Source organism: Onychostoma macrolepis, chromosome 14 (genome assembly GCF_012432095.1).
Source record: "Onychostoma macrolepis isolate SWU-2019 chromosome 14, ASM1243209v1, whole genome shotgun sequence".
NCBI classification, from domain to species: Eukaryota; Metazoa; Chordata; class Actinopteri; order Cypriniformes; family Cyprinidae; genus Onychostoma; species Onychostoma macrolepis.
This window is the reverse complement of record NC_081168.1, coordinates 8,769,164-8,786,036: the sequence shown is the minus strand read 5'-3', so window position 1 is coordinate 8,786,036 and position 16,873 is coordinate 8,769,164. Positions and strand designations below refer to the sequence as shown.

Genomic DNA, 16,873 nt, shown 5'->3' with positions numbered 1-16,873 from the left:
TTAAACTTTTGAATGGTAGTGTATGGTCAAAAAAAAGAGAAAAAAGTACTATTATAGAGTATTACGGTACATGGTGGTCTTGGAAGTACCAAGTACCATGGAATTTGAGCACCAAGGTATATTACAATGTACCACAGTATTACCATGTGATACAAGAATATATATAATTTAAAAAAAAATACCGGACACTGCATGCAAGTCCCATTAGGACCACAGAAAGGCCCATATAATCAGACCCTGGCACAGGTCACAGCCGTGAGCAGAAGATGCTCATGGTTTCATGGGGCCGACTGCTCCGTAGGGAGTCGGAGGCCCTAAAAGATTCTTTGTCTGAATCGAGTGCCCTACAGCAAGACCTAAGAGGAGGACTCTACAAGCCCCCCCTCCTTGTTACTCAATGGACTACTCCACCCCATTACCTGTCCCGGCTCTGGATCAAGGTGTGGGGGCTGCATATCAAACAGTCTCGGGCCTTTGATGTTCAGAGAAACACAAACACTGATCTGACCCGAGTCGTAACAGCTTATTTGTCCCCTTTAGACATTCATAGCCTCCTTGTTGAATGTCTAAGCCTTCAAAGGCTCCTCTCTGTTGGTCTGGCTTACAGTAGCCATGCTGGCTTTGAGAGGCCTGTGACCCACTATGTCGAGGCTCTGGAGGGAGGCCATCTGGCTTCCTGCTAGATTTGATATTGATTTATTGGTTGTACATGTGAAGATAGGAGGACCAGCTGCTAGGAGCCCAGGTCTATCTAGCACTTTGCAAGCCTCTATAACTAAATGGCTCTCATGAAAGTTTCTCAGTGCTCATAGTAATTATTCTTCATGAGGAAATATTAACACTGACCTAAATTGCCTTTAACAAGGATTCCCAAACTTTTTTGTCATCCGATCTCCTTTTATTTATTTATTTTTATTTATTTATTTAAATTTAACAACACATTTACATGTTCACAGTTCTCTGTTTACAGTTCTCATGTTCACAGTTCTCTGTCGGATAATAGTCACATGACTTGCATTTTAATAGTTATTTTATTTAAATATATTATTTCCGTTATTTTATTCAAATGTATTATATATATAATATAAAATCTAAATAAAAACATACTAGAAAAGATAATACATTTTAATAAAATAACTGAAATAATTCATTTAACACACACACACACACACACACACACACACACACATATATATATATATATATATATATATATATATATGATAGTAAATAGTGGATGTATTTAGCATGTCAAAAACATGCCAGAAGATGAATAAAACATAACTTTTCAGATTTATGTCTATTATAGAGTTTAATACAGTATTGTATAAAGTAGTATTGTATAAGTAGTGTTTATAGTTTTTATCATACTTCATCGCTACAAAACATGACAAAAGATGTTACAAAAACTATTTTATATATATATATTCCCTTTCTGTGAAGTGGATTAGTCAACTATCTGCAGAATTACCAGGTGAAGGGTGTCAGATCAGCCTTTTCTTCCAGATTATCTCCACATCCCCCTATCTTTCCCCTTTCCCACCTGGCAGTGGGCTGTGATGTGGCTGTGTTCTTGATAATGAGGTGAGAACTTTATTGCTCTTGTCTCTGGCCTGGCACCAGTTTGCAAGAGGAGGCCTGTCTCCAGTGTAGCACTGACTGACAAAGAGCGCCCTCTTTTGACACTTTACATTCACAACCGCTTATATCATGCAGGCCGAGGGTTGTGGAGGACCTCCAAATAATATAGTTTCCACTGGCTTTACATTATTTAAATAAACATATTCAATCGCAAAGAACATTTAATCATCATTTGTGAGCAGAAACGTTTATAAAGAGGGTGAGAAAGAGAGGCTAGTTTAGAAATTATTGCATGAGTCAGTCTCTCATCCTCCAGCACTCCATTTCAAAGCCAGGGATCAAGGGCAGACTTGCGCATGGCATACAGTGAATGACAATAGCTGTTCCCTCCGCTCACAGCCCCCTAAAGTAGAGAGAAGAGCAAGACAAAGGAGCTCTGGAAGTTCCCGGGTTAATAAGTCCAGGACACAGAGTCAGTGCGGGAGTCAGGAAGGGCACTGTGTGAATTCAAGAGGAAGTCAGTGCCCTATCCACTATAGTAGATGCAGATCACAGAGGAGGCGGGCGAGGATGGCTAACAGTGAATAAACAAAGGTGAGAACATGATTGAGAGACACATTAAAGTGGCCCGAGAAGATATTTTCTCTCGGTAGCACACAATGTGTCCGTCTTGTCAAGTCGCTCGTCCACTAATTGATAAGATCCAGCACATGCGCACACTTCACACCTGATCTTTCATAAGTATCACTCCATTATCTTGTAATTGAAGCCGCATACATATGACTGAAAGATCAAAGGAGTCCTTCTTGTCACACACAAAGGAAGTGCCAGGACTTTTACTGCTTCTGAGGGCTGAAAATTCACTCATTCTCACTGCGGTCAGATCACAATGACAGTCAACGTGACTGTAAATATTGAATGTGTAAATACAGTAACTCCCAGAGGAGGCTGTTTACTGTTTCACTATCTATACTGCAATATGACATAAACCTGGGTTAACTTGAGTGGTATGACTATCAGATGTTGAATAATCCGTCAATATGCAATGATAAAACGTCTCCCGCACTGCTCTAAGCTATACCAGCCCCCCAGCGCAATGCTGTGGCTCTTTTGAACAGACTGTCATTTCCTTCTCGGGGGACTGTTATTCCAGTAGCCTTTGTGAAAAAGCCAAGTGGCCCAGCTACAGACAGGAGGTGGGATCTTCACAGGCAGCTGAGGTTGTCGACTCAGCAGGGGAGGGAGGCGCACATCGCAGGAGAATACAGGCTGAAAACAAACACTAGCCCTAACAGGAAAGGAACTACAAGACCCTGCTGGGAAATTAGGGGGACTCATGTGCTCATTTTCATACATAGGGCAACATGCCACAATGTGGCATTCTTTATTGCGTTTGTTGTCGTGAAGGGTTTGAAGGTATGACTGGCACGGTGTAGTTGTTTATGTAACTCACAGTTTGGTGAATTACAAGATTCTGACACAAACAGAACACCCACAAAACCAGTCTCAGCTTTGAAGATAAAACCTGACCCCCTTTTACATGTATTTTACTAAATATTTGCTCTAAGTGATAAAACGAAGCCATAAGATTTATGAACAGGACGAGTTCCACACTGAACTGATACTAATGCATTTGGCAGATTCAATATGAAATGCAATCACCTTTAAATAGTAAAACAATTATTCTACTTTTATATACTGTGAATCGCTCTGCTAATAATTATGTGAGGTTATGAATGCATTGAAATATTTACAACATATTATTAACCTAAACAAACTGAATAAAAAGATATTCCACATATATTTTCCCTTGCTAATATTAATAATGCTTTACATACATCACTTTGTCATAGCAAAGGTTAACAGCATATTTCATGTGTAATGCATGTAATACTATCTGTGGTTTTGAGTAAAGACTGCCATCTGCTGGCTGTCTGACCAGCAGACTGTGTGTGGATCATCATAAGACACTGCTTGACAATTAATATATTTTGTCTATTTGTTGATTATATAGAAAGAATGTATTTGTCAACCTCTTAAGAAAAACAATACATACAATTATGAAAAGTAATACTTGTATATGCATGTGAGGAAAAGTACTACTACAGTCCTCGATGTCACATAATTCTTCAGAAATTCTAATATGCTGTTGAAAACTGCTTAATATTTTATGAAAATTGTAATTATGTAATGAATATATAAAGTTCAATATAAGAGCATTCATTTGAAACAGCAATGTTATAATGTTATAAATGTTATAAATGTCTAATGTCACTTTTGAATTTAATCCACTTTACTCTATAAAAGTATTATTTTCTTTAAAATATATAAGTTTTGAACTTGGGTGTGTATATGTTTGTTAATATATAGTTGTTTCTGGCAAATATTCTATATGAAGAATTATATGAGTTCATTTTCCCAAATTCAAAGTATAATGTGACCATCACTTAAGAAGACTTGAGAAGAACGCTGACCGAAAGACTACTGAGGACTATTATACAGACTATTGTAAAGACTTTCATCTTATTATATTTTTATTAAATATTTAAGCTGTATTTTTAAACTGTAAATTTCATGTATATACATAGCTGATTCATTATTTGTAACACTGTATTTTGTAATTGTGTTCATCTTCAATTGAAAATTCAACAAAAAGTTTAAACATAACTTGATTTCATGTTTTTGGGCCAAGACTGCCATCTACTGATCATTTACTGGTACTTTTCTATTACCAGACTATATCGATCACTGCAGCAGCATCAACAACTACAAAAAGTTACTGTTATTTGGACTGAAGAGAGATCAAATGGTTATTTATTTGCCCAGAATTATTTAAAATATACTGTTCATAATGTACATTCATCTAGCTATTTTATACTATCATAGGCCTATTATACGTTATCTTTAGCGAACAGATAACAGATATACATTCATTGTGTGTACGATGTATTTTTAGAAGAACAAACACAAAATATAATGTAAAAAATTAGTATGCTCATATTTCTATCCTGACTATTAGGTGACTGAGTTCTGATGTTACCCATTATTTCTTCTAGAAATAATAAGCCTATTCATCTCTCCTGCAACAGAAGCACATACAGGTGCTGGTCATATAATTAGAATATCATCAAAAAGTTGATTTATTTCACTAATTCCATTCAAAACGTGAAACTTGTATATTATATTCATTCATTACACACAGACTGATATATTTCAAATGTTTATTTCTTTTAATTTTGATGATTAGAGCTTACAGCTCATGAAAGTCAAAAATCAGTATCTCAAAATATTAGAATATTACTTAAGACCAATACAAAGAAAGGATTTTTAGAAATCTTGGCCAACTGAAAAGTATGAAAATGAAAAGTATGAGCATGTACAGCACTCAATACTTAGTTGGGGCTCCTTTTGCCTGAATTACTGCAGCAATGCGGCGTGGCATGGAGTCGATCAGTCTGTGGCACTGCTCAGGTGTTATGAGAGCCCAGGTTGCTCTGATAGTGGCCTTCAGCTCTTCTGCATTGTTGGGTCTGGTGTCTCTCATCTTCCTCTTGACAATACCCCACAGATTCTCTATTGGGTTCAGGTCAGGCGAGTTTGCTGGCCAATCAAGCACAGTAACACTATGGTCATTGAACCAGCTTTTGGTACCTTTGGCAGTGTGGGCAGGTGCCAAGTCCTGCTGGAAAATGAAATCAGCATCTCCATAAAGCTTGTCAGCAGAAGGAAGCATGAAGTGCTCTAAAATTTCCTGATAGATGGCTGCGTTGACTGTGGACTTCAGAAAACACAGTGGACCAACACCAGCAGATGACATGGCAGCCCAAATCATCACAGACTGTGGAAACTTCACACTGGACTTCAAGCAACATGGATTCTGTGCCTCTCCACTCTTCCTTCAGACTCTGGGACCTTGATTTCCAAATGAAATGTAAAATTTACTTTAATCTGAAAAGAGGACTTTGGATCACTGAGCAACAGTCCAGTTATTTTTCTCCACAGCCCAGTTAAGATGCTTCTGACGTTGTCTCTGGTTCAGAAGTGGCTTGGTAGCCCTTTTCATGAAGACATCTGAGCGTGGTGACTCTTGATGCACTGACTCCAGCTTCAGTTCTCTCCTTGTGAAGCTCTCCCAAGTGTTTGAATCGGCTTTGCTTGACTGTATTCTCAAGCTTGGGGTCATCCATGTTGCTTGTGCACCTTTTCCTACCCAAATTCTTCCTTCCAGTCAACTTTGCATTTAATATGCTTTGATACAGCACTCTGTAAACAGCCACACCTTTCAGTAATGACCTTCTGTGACTTACCCTCTTTGTGGAGGGTGTCAATGTTCGTCTTCTGGATCATTGCCAAGTCAGCAGTCTTCCCCATTATTGTGGCTTCAAAGAACAAGAGATACCCAGAATTTATACTGTAGGGATGGTCATTTATTCAAACTCAAATGTAAATATTCTAATATTTTGAGATAATGATTTTTGACTTTCATGAGCTGTAAGCTCTAATCATCAAAATTAAAAAAACATTTGAAATATATCAGTCTGTGTGTAATGAATGAATAGAATATACAAGTTTCACTTTTTGAATGGAATTAGTGAAATAAATCAACTTTTTGATGATATTCTAATTATATGACCAGCACCTGTATTGTAGAAAACTATTTTTATTTAATATATTTAGCTGTTTTGGTTTCGCCGAAAAGGGCATTTAAAAAGTCTGTTTTCAAACGCAATGCAGCACTTGGTTTTCACAGTCAAAGACTAGTGTATAATTGACATGGTGTGTCCATGATCCATTCATTCATCCTTGTTCATAAGTTGGCCCCTAAAGCGAAAAAAGAAAGCAAATTAAATTTGTTTATTGCTCTCTAAGAAACACGAGATGGTTTATGGCATGTCTTTCCATCTATAGCTTTTTGACAGCTATTACGGATTGATTTTTGCATGCAACCAAACTTGCGCTTGCATTAACCACACCCCTCCTTCACCAAAATATCCACCAATGTGACTGTCCGGCCGCTGAATGACAAGCTGCGCTGCAGCTGGATGGCTGTATGGTAAACAAATCCGTTAGTGTATTAATTTTCCTGCGGTTCTCTTTTCTGCTTTAACGGCTGGAGAACAAAATCGTTTTTCTTATGAAGTATGGCCACAGTCAAAAAGGACGACCGACTGACAAGTTCTCAAAGTTTACTCTGCGTCGGTTTTGCCGGGGTTTTTAGCAAAACTGTAACGTCGCCTCTGGAAGTCGTGAAGGTTTTGAATCAAATAGGAACGTTTCACTGTAAACGGGGATTCTTGCACAGCTTTGTTTTTATTTGTCAGAATGAGGGACTTCGAGCTTTTTGGAAGGGTAACATGGTTTCCTGTCTACGGTTGTTCCCCTACAGTGCCATACATTTAGCAACTTACAAAAAGTAAGTATTAGACATTTTTAATGTTTAATAATGAATGCTTGGTGATCAGCATTTATGCCTGATGTACGTATTGTTGATTTGTGTAATGCATAAAGTATGATATACTTTTCGATCTGCTCTGATGGTAAACAAAGAAAACAGGAAGTTAACGTGTTAGCGTTTGAAAGTAGACAAGTAAAAAGAATTGCCTTATAAATGAATTGTATACTAACAAGTGAGAACACATTTAAATATGCTTAAGAAGTTATATTTACAATAGATCGTTTAAAGAAATTATCATTTAAATTTCCCATTTTTTTCTCAGGGGTTTATATTAGTTCAACGTGACGTAACACATCACGCTTTCATTTCCTGACCAATCATATAGCTCAGAAGACCTGTGGCCTCATCCTGAAACTGCAATGGGCGTGGCCTTAATTCTGTGCATTCATAAAACGCCAGTTTCAGCTGTAGTGTTTCTTTGCTTATGAACAATGCACTTAGTAACGCCCATCAGAGGGGGCTTTCAGAAGTACTTCGTTGTTATACTGGTCACGTGTATTTTCACATGCTGCAGGGGTTAAACAGAGACACCGGAAACTGTTTTAGAAAGACCCGAACATAGTGTTCCAGTATTCCCGGAAAAAGAGAGGAGGGTGTATTCCGATCTGCTTTGAACACACTGTTCCTATGAAAAGAATTTGTGTGTACCTCTCGAATGCAAGCTTATGTCGTTGATTAATAATAATAAATGAGTGAAGAATATAATTTTTTAGTACCGTTTACAGTAATGCTATTAATACTATATTAATCTATATTATAATCAATGTAATAATTATCTGTACATATAATACCACAAAATAACAATACACACACAACAAAAATTTCTTTAAATATAAATGTTAATTTCTATTTAACTGCTAAAGTTCAGATTAAGGCTCAGATTAAGGCAGATTAAATTTTTCTATTTTTTTTTTTACACATTTTAAACCCAAAGTAGTGAGCCTTTATAATATATACAAATAAAGTAAACATTAATATTTTAAAACATTAATAAAATGTAAATAAACCGTTTTCTATGGCAAATCTGAAATTTCAGCAGCTATTTCTGCGGACTTCAGTGTCACGGACTTCAGAAATCATTCTGTTATGCTGATTCTGATATGCTCATATCATTTTTAGTCATTCAAAATAAATAAATAAAATAATAATAATAGGAAAATGGATAATGTCCTTTTCCGTTAAGATTACGTACAATTCCTATGCAATATGTAATTCAACATATGGGTAAAACACTTGTGAAAATGCAATACAGTAAATTCCTGCATATTAACACATTAGATTGGGTCATATTTTTACACACTATTTCTTATAATATAGCTACATAGCTACAAGTTAAGTTAAAAGTTCATTAATTTCAAGCATTTAACTAAATTTTAGCCTTTAGATAATTAGGTTTTTAATATCAGTTAGATGTGTCTGGTTGATATGACTGGTACTCTAAACTGTGGTAAATAATTCTGGTATATTGCAATATCACAACTATTCACTTCATTCTAATTTTGGCAGTATTGTCCACCTTCACGTTGATGAACTGGGTGATATCTCACAATGGAGAGCCATAGTAGCCGGTGGGCTGGCAGGCATATCTGCCGCTCTAGCAACATATCCACTGGAGGTGGTTGAAACCAGACTTATTGCTCAGAATTGCCAAGAACCAACATACAGAGGGTTGCTGCATTCTCTCTCCATCATCTACAGAAATGAAGGACTTCAGGCTCTCTACAGGGGCTTTTCCCTCACAGTGTTAGGTATGTACTTTGACCCTGTTTACACCTCAGAATAATCAAATTAAGGAGGCGGACAGTAGTGAAGTATTTTTACTCTGCTTTAAAAGTTAAAGCATTTTTCAAGTGTCTATACTTTAACAAGTGCTTTTCTTTAGAAAACTTTTACTTCACAACATTCCAAAGCATAATATTGTACTTTTTACTGCACTATGTTTCATATTAAATATCAGTTAATACTTAATTACATTTGAAATCTAGTACTTTTACTCAAGTAAAAGTAAAAGTCTAAAGTTTTACTTGAGAACAAGAAAGTACTAAATTTTTATTGTTCTTAAGTATGGTAAAAAACAACAACTTTTATTTATGAAATGTAGTGCAGTAAAAAGTACGACATTGTGCTTTGGAATGTAGTGAAGTTAAAGTTTTCCAAAGAAAAACACTGATAAAGTTTTTAATTTACTTGAGTAAAGTAAAAATACTTCTACTGTCCACCTTATAACCTATATTTAGAAACATCAAAACCAAGCTCATAACCTTCTAATTAATAATATTACTTCTGGATCTCTCACAATTCTGCTTGAAAAGTTAATGGAACTTAATGTTTGGATTACTGTGGATAGGTGCTGTTCCCTTCTCCGTTGGCTGCTATGCGGTGTATGTCAATTTGGATAAGCTGTGGCAGGAGCGTCATGTTCGCTTTACATCTTTGCAGAACTTCATCAATGGCTGTCTTGCAGCAGGAGTCGCTCAGACACTCTCCTTCCCGTTTGAAACTGTTAAAAAGAAGATGCAGGTGAGAATCTTTGAGACATAATGCTGTAATGCTATATCTTACCACAAGGGGGCACGATAGTACCAGTGTCGCAGATTTAAGAGTCCCTAAATTTGTTAAAAAATCATACCTTTTTAACTTGGCTGTGGCCCCTTTGTTCATTTATGTTAAGAATGAAACGTTAAAATGTTTTAAAGAAACGTGAATTTGAATTCTAAATAGTTTTTGCAACAGGTCACACAGAACAATGCAGGACACCATTATGAAGGACACAAGGCCCGGCAGCAGCTGAGAATGTACATAGTGTCCAGCGTCTGTCTATGCCAAAGATAAATTGTCTAAAGATAGCTGACCTCTCACACACAATACACATAATGGTGTATCTGATCTGGTTCCTATATGTTTTGTTTTGCTAAACTAGCTACAAAAAGTTCTGCTTTTTCCTCTTTTGCAAGTTAAATTGCAATGTCAGGAATAAATCTTCCAAAGCTGCTAAATGTTCTGAGACTTTCAGTTTGGTGCTAAACAAAGTCTCTATAGACAGTAAACAAAGCCCACAGAACACACATCAAGAGAGTTTAAGGGTAGATACGTTTAGGAGAATGCAGTACAGTACAGCAATCAGTTGTACTGGAAAACAAATGTTCATGAATTAAATAAAAACTGAACATTTTAGCTTATTCTTGTTTATAAATAACAGCGTCAGTATTCTCTTATGGAATCTTATGCAAGTATGCAATTATTTCTTAACGATCAGGAATATTTCTCCAATCTTTACTCTAGGCCCAGAGTCCTCTTTTGCCCCATTGTGGAGGAGTTGATGTCCATTTTAATGGAACGATAGACTGCTTCAGACAGGTCATCAAGAACAAGGGCGTCATGGCTCTTTGGAGTGGCCTTACAGCCAACATGGTGAAGGTGACGTGAAGGTGTTTTATATGCTTACGTGGTGACAAGAGATAAAAATAACCCAAGCACTGTATGTTTTCTGTGTAAATGGTTCTACAAAGTTTGATCTTTCATTAAAAACTCACAGGGTTGTACGACAAACATATTTCCTGAATGGCAGTCTGCTTATATGAAATTAATACAACAAATTGTGACATGAGTTTCTTGAGCTGCCGCTGCATGAAATGGCATGCTTAAATATTTTGAATGGGTGTTTGTGGAAACACCTTATATAAATAATACATTTCTACTTCCTCGTAACTAATATTATGTTTTATTTTGACATTACAGATTGTCCCATATTTTGGCCTGCTTTTCAGTTGCTTTGAGATGTGTAAGCAAGTCTGCCTTTACCAGAATGGCTACATCATTTCTCCACTAAGCTACAAGCCTAAACCAGGCGTGGACCAGAGCCTGGGCCCACATGAACTGCAGGAGTTAAAGCGCTACCTGAGAAACAGTAAATCACACAAAGCACAGAGTTCATCCATTGGAAACCGCTGGTAACTAATCCAAGAGGAGTTATCAGTAATAAACAGAACTCTGAAAAGTGCATTGATAATGAGTATAAGGTGTTTGTACGGCTTGAAGGCACAATGTATTATTCACAGTTGTACCTCTTAGTGTATTTAACTTCCGATATTAAGGATTCTGCATATGCATACTTGAAACAAGTCCATTTCGTACAGTTTACAGTACCTCAAACACATCAGACTTACACTCCACCGAAAGAGTGTTTTTATGAACCGTGGAAATGTAAAACCTCTTTTTAAATCACTTCTCAGGAAACATTTTGAACATCAGCTCAACAGTATAGAGCAATGCCTTTGTCAAACAAAGTATTAGTCTCTTACTGGATTTTAACTGTTGGGCCTTTTTACAGGTCTTCTGTTATTTATAAACCACATGCTTTTAGAGTCATATTGTGGTGCAGTTTTTGCATTGGCATATTTGATCATATATGACAGTATGATTTTGATTATGCATTGTAACGTAATATGTATCAGGGTGATCTGGACACATGGTAACCCAGTAACCACTGACTCTGATTCAGTTGTGAAAAGGACAAGATTTGTTTACTAAAAGTGTCTGAGTTTTCCATCGCAATATCAAGACATTTTTAAAAATGTGCCACGTTAAGATAAAATCTTTAAGCACATTGTAAAAATTCTGAAGAATAAGAAATAAACGTATCTTAGTCCTACTTGTCAACAGTTATACTTGTCATATGTTATTATTGTTGTATAATAGTATTACATAATACAAAAACAAAATTGAATTGCGTTAGTAGAGTTGGTAGTGATGCAGATAGTATTGATTTTGTATTGCCTTGTGTGGTCACATGTTCCCAAATGGATCACTTGCTTTGCCACACAGTCAAAAGTCATGTGAAGGACTTTGTGCTGACATGTTGGCCCTTTTTCTTTTACACACTGGCCCTTGGAGATCATTAACTAAAGACAGTCAGGACCGAGCTAGTGACAAACATGCATGCTATGTCACCTTGGAGAACTGCTTCTTGGCTTGACAGCTGAAACGACAAACTGGACAATCCTGATTCTCTTGCTGTACTGAATTGTCAGTGGGCGACACAATCGGTGCAAAAAAGTAACGTTTTACATATGACTACTTGGAAACACACTTTTCTATGTTTTAAGAACTTCCTGTTGTCATTTACGCGTTCCACCTTGAGAAGGCTTATTAAGGTTACCTTTCTAACTTTAAGCCATTCATCTCCGTCATCATAAAATGGCCCCGCCTCCTGGAATCTGTGACGTTTAGTCGACGGTCCAATCAAATCTTAGAAGCGTTGGGTACGTTTGCTCTCGCGAGACGAACCTTTTAAAAATCTCTTCTCAACTTTTCATTCGGCCATTTCGAATCAGCCGGCATTCCACGCTAGTCCTGCGGCAGAGCGGGATTGACCTCTTCAAGCTACACCTCCAAGAACATCCGACAATGAGTGAGACCGCCATCTCCTTCGCCAAGGACTTCTTGGCCGGTGGTATTGCCGCTGCTATCTCTAAAACCGCCGTGGCCCCCATCGAGAGAGTCAAGCTGCTGCTTCAGGTAAAAATAGGCAGTAATATCGGGATTATATAATCCCAGATTTTCAAGAAATTAGATTACATAATACACAAAAATGTGAATACAACCAGCACAGTGTATTCCTAGAAGAGTTTATGATTTAAATAAGCCCCAAGAGCATTTTCAGAGTTTAATCTGCGGTGTTTTATTACGTGTAATTGATCGTTGCATGTTGAGAGTTTAAGGAAATCTTAATCTTTGTGTGAGTAAAGGATGTTTTTGGTACACTTTGAGCCGTTTAAAATCGAGCTGTTCCTTAAATAATTCGTTAAAAGATCGACTAGGCCTTAAGTGCTCCGTAACCTTTACAAACCCTCCTCTAGAGAACATCCTGAGAAATGCCTCGAGCGCTTACCAAACAGCGAGCATTCGACTGGATTTTAACAGAGCTGAATGGGTTCGTTCCTTTAGTAGGGATTTGGAAGGACTATTTTTATTTCTTTTAAAACTCTTCCGCGAAACACGGTAAACCAGCATCCTCGCAGATCTCGCCAAGGTCGCGAGAAGGGGAGGCCTGTGAATAGCTAACGTTAGGCCTTTATTGCTAGCTTGCAAGCTAACGCTCGCCGAAGTCCCAGGTATTGTTTAAGAGGACACGTTGTTTTATGGGCGTGTCATTTACTAACATTTTGACTTAATGTTGCGTGTTTCTAGTTTTCGCACCGTTTTACAAGAATTTAATTGTTTTTGCGGACAATTTCCGTCAATTTTACGGAAACCGCCTACCGGAAGATATCGCGTATTATACTAGTTGCCGGCATTTTATCGTTTAGCACAATCACGTGTTCGTGGTTCCTCTTTGGTTTTGTTTTATAAAGAAACTGGTTTTAAAGTCACTTAATTCAGCTTAAGTTGCCTCTGTTTGAGACATTTGTAATCGTGGATGCTTCAATTGATCAATTTCAATCACTGTTTCCCATTGCATTGCCTTTCATTGTGTGCATTGATTGATTTTTCTTCTGTTTTTACAGGTGCAACATGCTAGCAAACAGATTACAGCGGATAAGCATTACAAGGGCATTATTGACTGCGTGGTGCGTATTCCCAAGGAGCAGGGCTTCGTGTCGTTCTGGAGAGGAAACATGGCAAATGTCATCAGATACTTCCCCACCCAGGCCCTCAACTTTGCTTTCAAGGACAAGTACAAGAAGATCTTCCTCGATGGCGTAGACAAGCACACCCAGTTCTGGAGGTACTTCGCTGGTAACCTGGCCTCAGGTGGTGCTGCTGGTGCCACGTCCCTCTGCTTTGTCTACCCCCTTGACTTCGCAAGAACCCGTCTGGCCGCTGATGTCGGCAAGGCTGGAGCAGAAAGAGAGTTCTCCGGCCTGGGAAACTGCTTGGTAAAGATCTCCAAGTCTGATGGCATCAAAGGTCTCTACCAGGGCTTCAATGTGTCCGTGCAGGGTATCATCATTTACAGAGCTGCGTACTTCGGCATCTATGACACAGCCAAGGGTGAGTTCGAGTTGCATTTGAGGTATTGTCATGTGTGCCATTGCTGCATTCACTACATCTTTCTATTACATCTTTAGGTATGCTGCCAGATCCCAAAAACACCCACATTGTTGTCAGCTGGATGATTGCTCAGTCTGTGACTGCTGTTGCTGGTCTTGCATCCTACCCCTTCGATACAGTCCGTCGTCGTATGATGATGCAGTCTGGACGCAAAGGAGGTCAGTTATCGCTTTTAAGATGTTCCCAGTACAAGTTGACAAGACAAAGCAGTGGATTGATCTTTTTCTTTTTCTTTTGTTGCAGCCGACATCATGTACAGTGGAACAATTGACTGCTGGAAGAAGATCGCACGTGATGAGGGTGGCAAGGCTTTCTTCAAGGGAGCCTGGTCCAATGTTCTCAGAGGCATGGGTGGTGCCTTTGTGCTGGTCTTGTATGATGAGCTGAAGAAGGTCATTTAAGCGTTTCCTGTCCACCATTCAATGTGAGATGTTTAACTGTAACATATCTTGTACATTTGGAAGGACTCTCAAATTCCGCCTTATTTATAGGGACCAACTAGTATGTCAGTACTAGTTGTACTGGGGGAAATTGTTTTTGCGGTTTTATTTTGCCCCTGTTTATCTCATCTTTTTGTTTCCCTCACCATACTGTCATTCCCAGAAAGAAAGTAAGAATTCCAGGTATTAAAATCTACCTGTTTTCCAGCCGGTCTGTTTTTAGTCGATGCATCAATAAAGACCCACTGAATGAACCTACACCGTAACTACTTGTGTGGTGTTTTTTTTTATTCTAGCTTTTATATCTTGCGTTACAGGTGTTGTGATTCACCCATTTGGATGGCTCCCACCCTGTTCCTAAATTCTAACAAACTCTGTCCCCACCCTTTAAAAACATGTCAGCAAACTGGACTACCAGAATGATTCACAGGCAGAAAGCCCTCCAAGGCCTTTTTTAGTGCCAGAATTTAGTGTGATTTCCTAAGGCAGTCCGATAGTAGATGCATTTTATACATGGTCTTAAAACAAATCCCCTTCAAACTGCACTGCAGAGTTGTCACTTGGAAGTGTCCAAGTGTTTATTCAGAGACTAGACATCTCGCATGCCTTTTAAACATGTTCCTGAGTGTCAGGCGGTATTTTATTTTCTTAAGATGCAACCTCATACCCTGTTGGACTTCCAGAGTTGTGCTTGAGTCTGAGCCAAGGACAGCTGAGGGGGGGACACTTGTGCCCCTCAATGTAATTCAGTCCTGCAACACTCTCATGGTTTATTTTGGAGTTCTACATATTGATGCATATTGGAGTATCATCTCAAGATATGCATGTTAATTTATGTTCCATCTGCATCTTTACATTTGTGGTAATTTAGAGATTCCTTACTCAAGTGTTTACCTGTAAAGACTTAAGGAATCTCTAAATTACTACAAATAGGCAAAGCAAGTTGAGGTTAAAAACAGTAAATGTATTCATTTACAGTAGAGGAACCATATGAAAGATATTGAAGGGAAAACATGGCATAAATTTGGCCTTCTGTCCACGTGTTGCAGGTGCCCTGATAACATTTAAGAAGCATGAATGAAACTGAAGGTTTATAACAGCTGCAAGGCTAATGGCTCTCCTCCAGTGTAATCCAGCATGTTAGAAAAGGTGGCTTGTGCGTGCCCTCTTACGCTAAAAACCTCGCTGACCTCTTAGCAGACATCAAGCTAGTTGTAAATTAGCACGCTAATCCGTCCTTGCATCACCTTCACTTCAAGCATGGCGAGTTCCTGAGTATGGTATTACAGGATGTTCAGCAGGGATAAATAGTGGATGGTGATGGTGATGATACACACTGGCCATCATGGCCTCCTGATTGGGTGCAATAAGTTGTTAAACCAATTTCTTTGGGACTAGGGGGGAGGGGTTAGTTTTCATAATATTCTTAAATTGTGTTTGATGAAACCCTTTTTGATTGTCTGACGCTACACTATCACAGTTATACATTAATAAATCAGTTGGTATTAATTTAGCCTTATTTATCAATAGAAGTAATAAACAGTAATATGAATTGTGCATATCCTATAAATTGTCAGTTGTCCTGCTAACAGTTTCGTCACTGCTAGGGGAGAAATATGTCAAGTCCAGTAGAACAAATTACAAACATTTTAAAATGGATCGCGTTATGCGTTAACAGGATGAGCCGATTACACAAGAGTCAGACTTCTTCTGACAGTCTTGGTGCGCGTGACGCAATCCTGGAAGGCGGTTCAAACTCGCGCTGGCTGGCTGCAGACTCTACTCGCAGATCACATGACTTGTACAGGTTCAGGCATAGGGGTCTATTTTTACGGGTTTAATCTCTGGCTGGCAGCGACAGGGTGCTGTACTCCATCACGTGACTGTAGAGGGTTAATCATATGCCAGCTGCATGAATTAACCTGTCCAGGAATCCATTTCTCCTCTGCGAACCGGATCGCTGTTCCTGCTGAAGAGGAAGGTTGTGCACAACCAGCAGTGATGAAGCATTCATCAATTTATCTCAGTGACTCGAATTCGTTCACAAAAAAAGATTCATTCGTTCAGTGGTCCTTTTTGTGGACTACAAGGTTACGCCAGTAGGTGGCAGAGTTGTTTCTAAGTGTTTCACTGAATGCAAGCCATTCTTGACCGAAACAAGTCCCCTTCCTCCAACCACCTGTATTATCAAACTCCTGATACAGACAACAGCTTATATAAATTATAGCACATGTGTTTTTGGTGTTCAAATTGTAAATTGTACTGAGTCTGTCCTTCTTGTCATTGTATTTATTATGCTTGTACAGCACTTTGGGCAACCTCGGTTGTAAAAATGTGCTTTAAA

General features: G+C 38.3%; 3 protein-coding genes across 3 annotated transcripts in view; 2 read left to right on the top strand and 1 right to left on the bottom strand.

Moving 5' to 3' along the window:
• lnx2b (ligand of numb-protein X 2b) overlaps positions 1 to 9,395 on the bottom strand; it is a 36,026-nt gene extending 26,631 nt beyond the window's left edge. Inside the window, exon 1 of the mRNA XM_058797200.1 lies at positions 9,375 to 9,395. The gene's annotated coding sequence lies outside the window, so the exon portion shown is untranslated. The remainder of the gene's footprint in view (positions 1 to 9,374) is intronic.
• On the top strand, positions 6,571 to 11,699 carry slc25a43 (solute carrier family 25 member 43). Its single transcript, XM_058797201.1, has 5 exons — positions 6,571 to 6,994; positions 8,543 to 8,784; positions 9,384 to 9,556; positions 10,319 to 10,453; positions 10,775 to 11,699. The coding sequence occupies exons 1-5, from the start codon at positions 6,723 to 6,725 to the stop codon at positions 10,988 to 10,990; spliced, it is 1,038 nt and encodes a 345-aa protein (XP_058653184.1). The 5' UTR covers positions 6,571 to 6,722; the 3' UTR covers positions 10,991 to 11,699.
• A 643-nt stretch (positions 11,700 to 12,342) lies between these two features.
• On the top strand, positions 12,343 to 14,795 carry slc25a5 (solute carrier family 25 member 5). Its single transcript, XM_058797203.1, has 4 exons — positions 12,343 to 12,553; positions 13,543 to 14,029; positions 14,107 to 14,247; positions 14,333 to 14,795. Exons 1-4 carry the CDS (start codon positions 12,443 to 12,445, stop codon positions 14,488 to 14,490), a joined length of 897 nt encoding a protein of 298 aa, XP_058653186.1. The 5' UTR covers positions 12,343 to 12,442; the 3' UTR covers positions 14,491 to 14,795.
• The last annotated feature ends 2,078 nt before the right edge of the window (positions 14,796 to 16,873 follow it).

Coding starts and splice junctions, on each gene's coding strand:
- slc25a5 (XM_058797203.1), top strand. CDS start 12,443: ATGAGTGAGACCGCCATCTCCTTCGCCAAGGACTTCTTGGCCGGTGGT. Junction 12,554..13,542: donor GAGTCAAGCTGCTGCTTCAG/GTAAAAATAGGC, acceptor CTGTTTTTACAG/GTGCAACATGCTAGCAAACA. Junction 14,248..14,332: donor GCAGTCTGGACGCAAAGGAG/GTCAGTTATCGC, acceptor CTTTTGTTGCAG/CCGACATCATGTACAGTGGA.
- slc25a43 (XM_058797201.1), top strand. CDS start 6,723: ATGGCCACAGTCAAAAAGGACGACCGACTGACAAGTTCTCAAAGTTTA. Junction 9,557..10,318: donor CTGTTAAAAAGAAGATGCAG/GTGAGAATCTTT, acceptor TCTTTACTCTAG/GCCCAGAGTCCTCTTTTGCC. Junction 10,454..10,774: donor TTACAGCCAACATGGTGAAG/GTGACGTGAAGG, acceptor TTGACATTACAG/ATTGTCCCATATTTTGGCCT.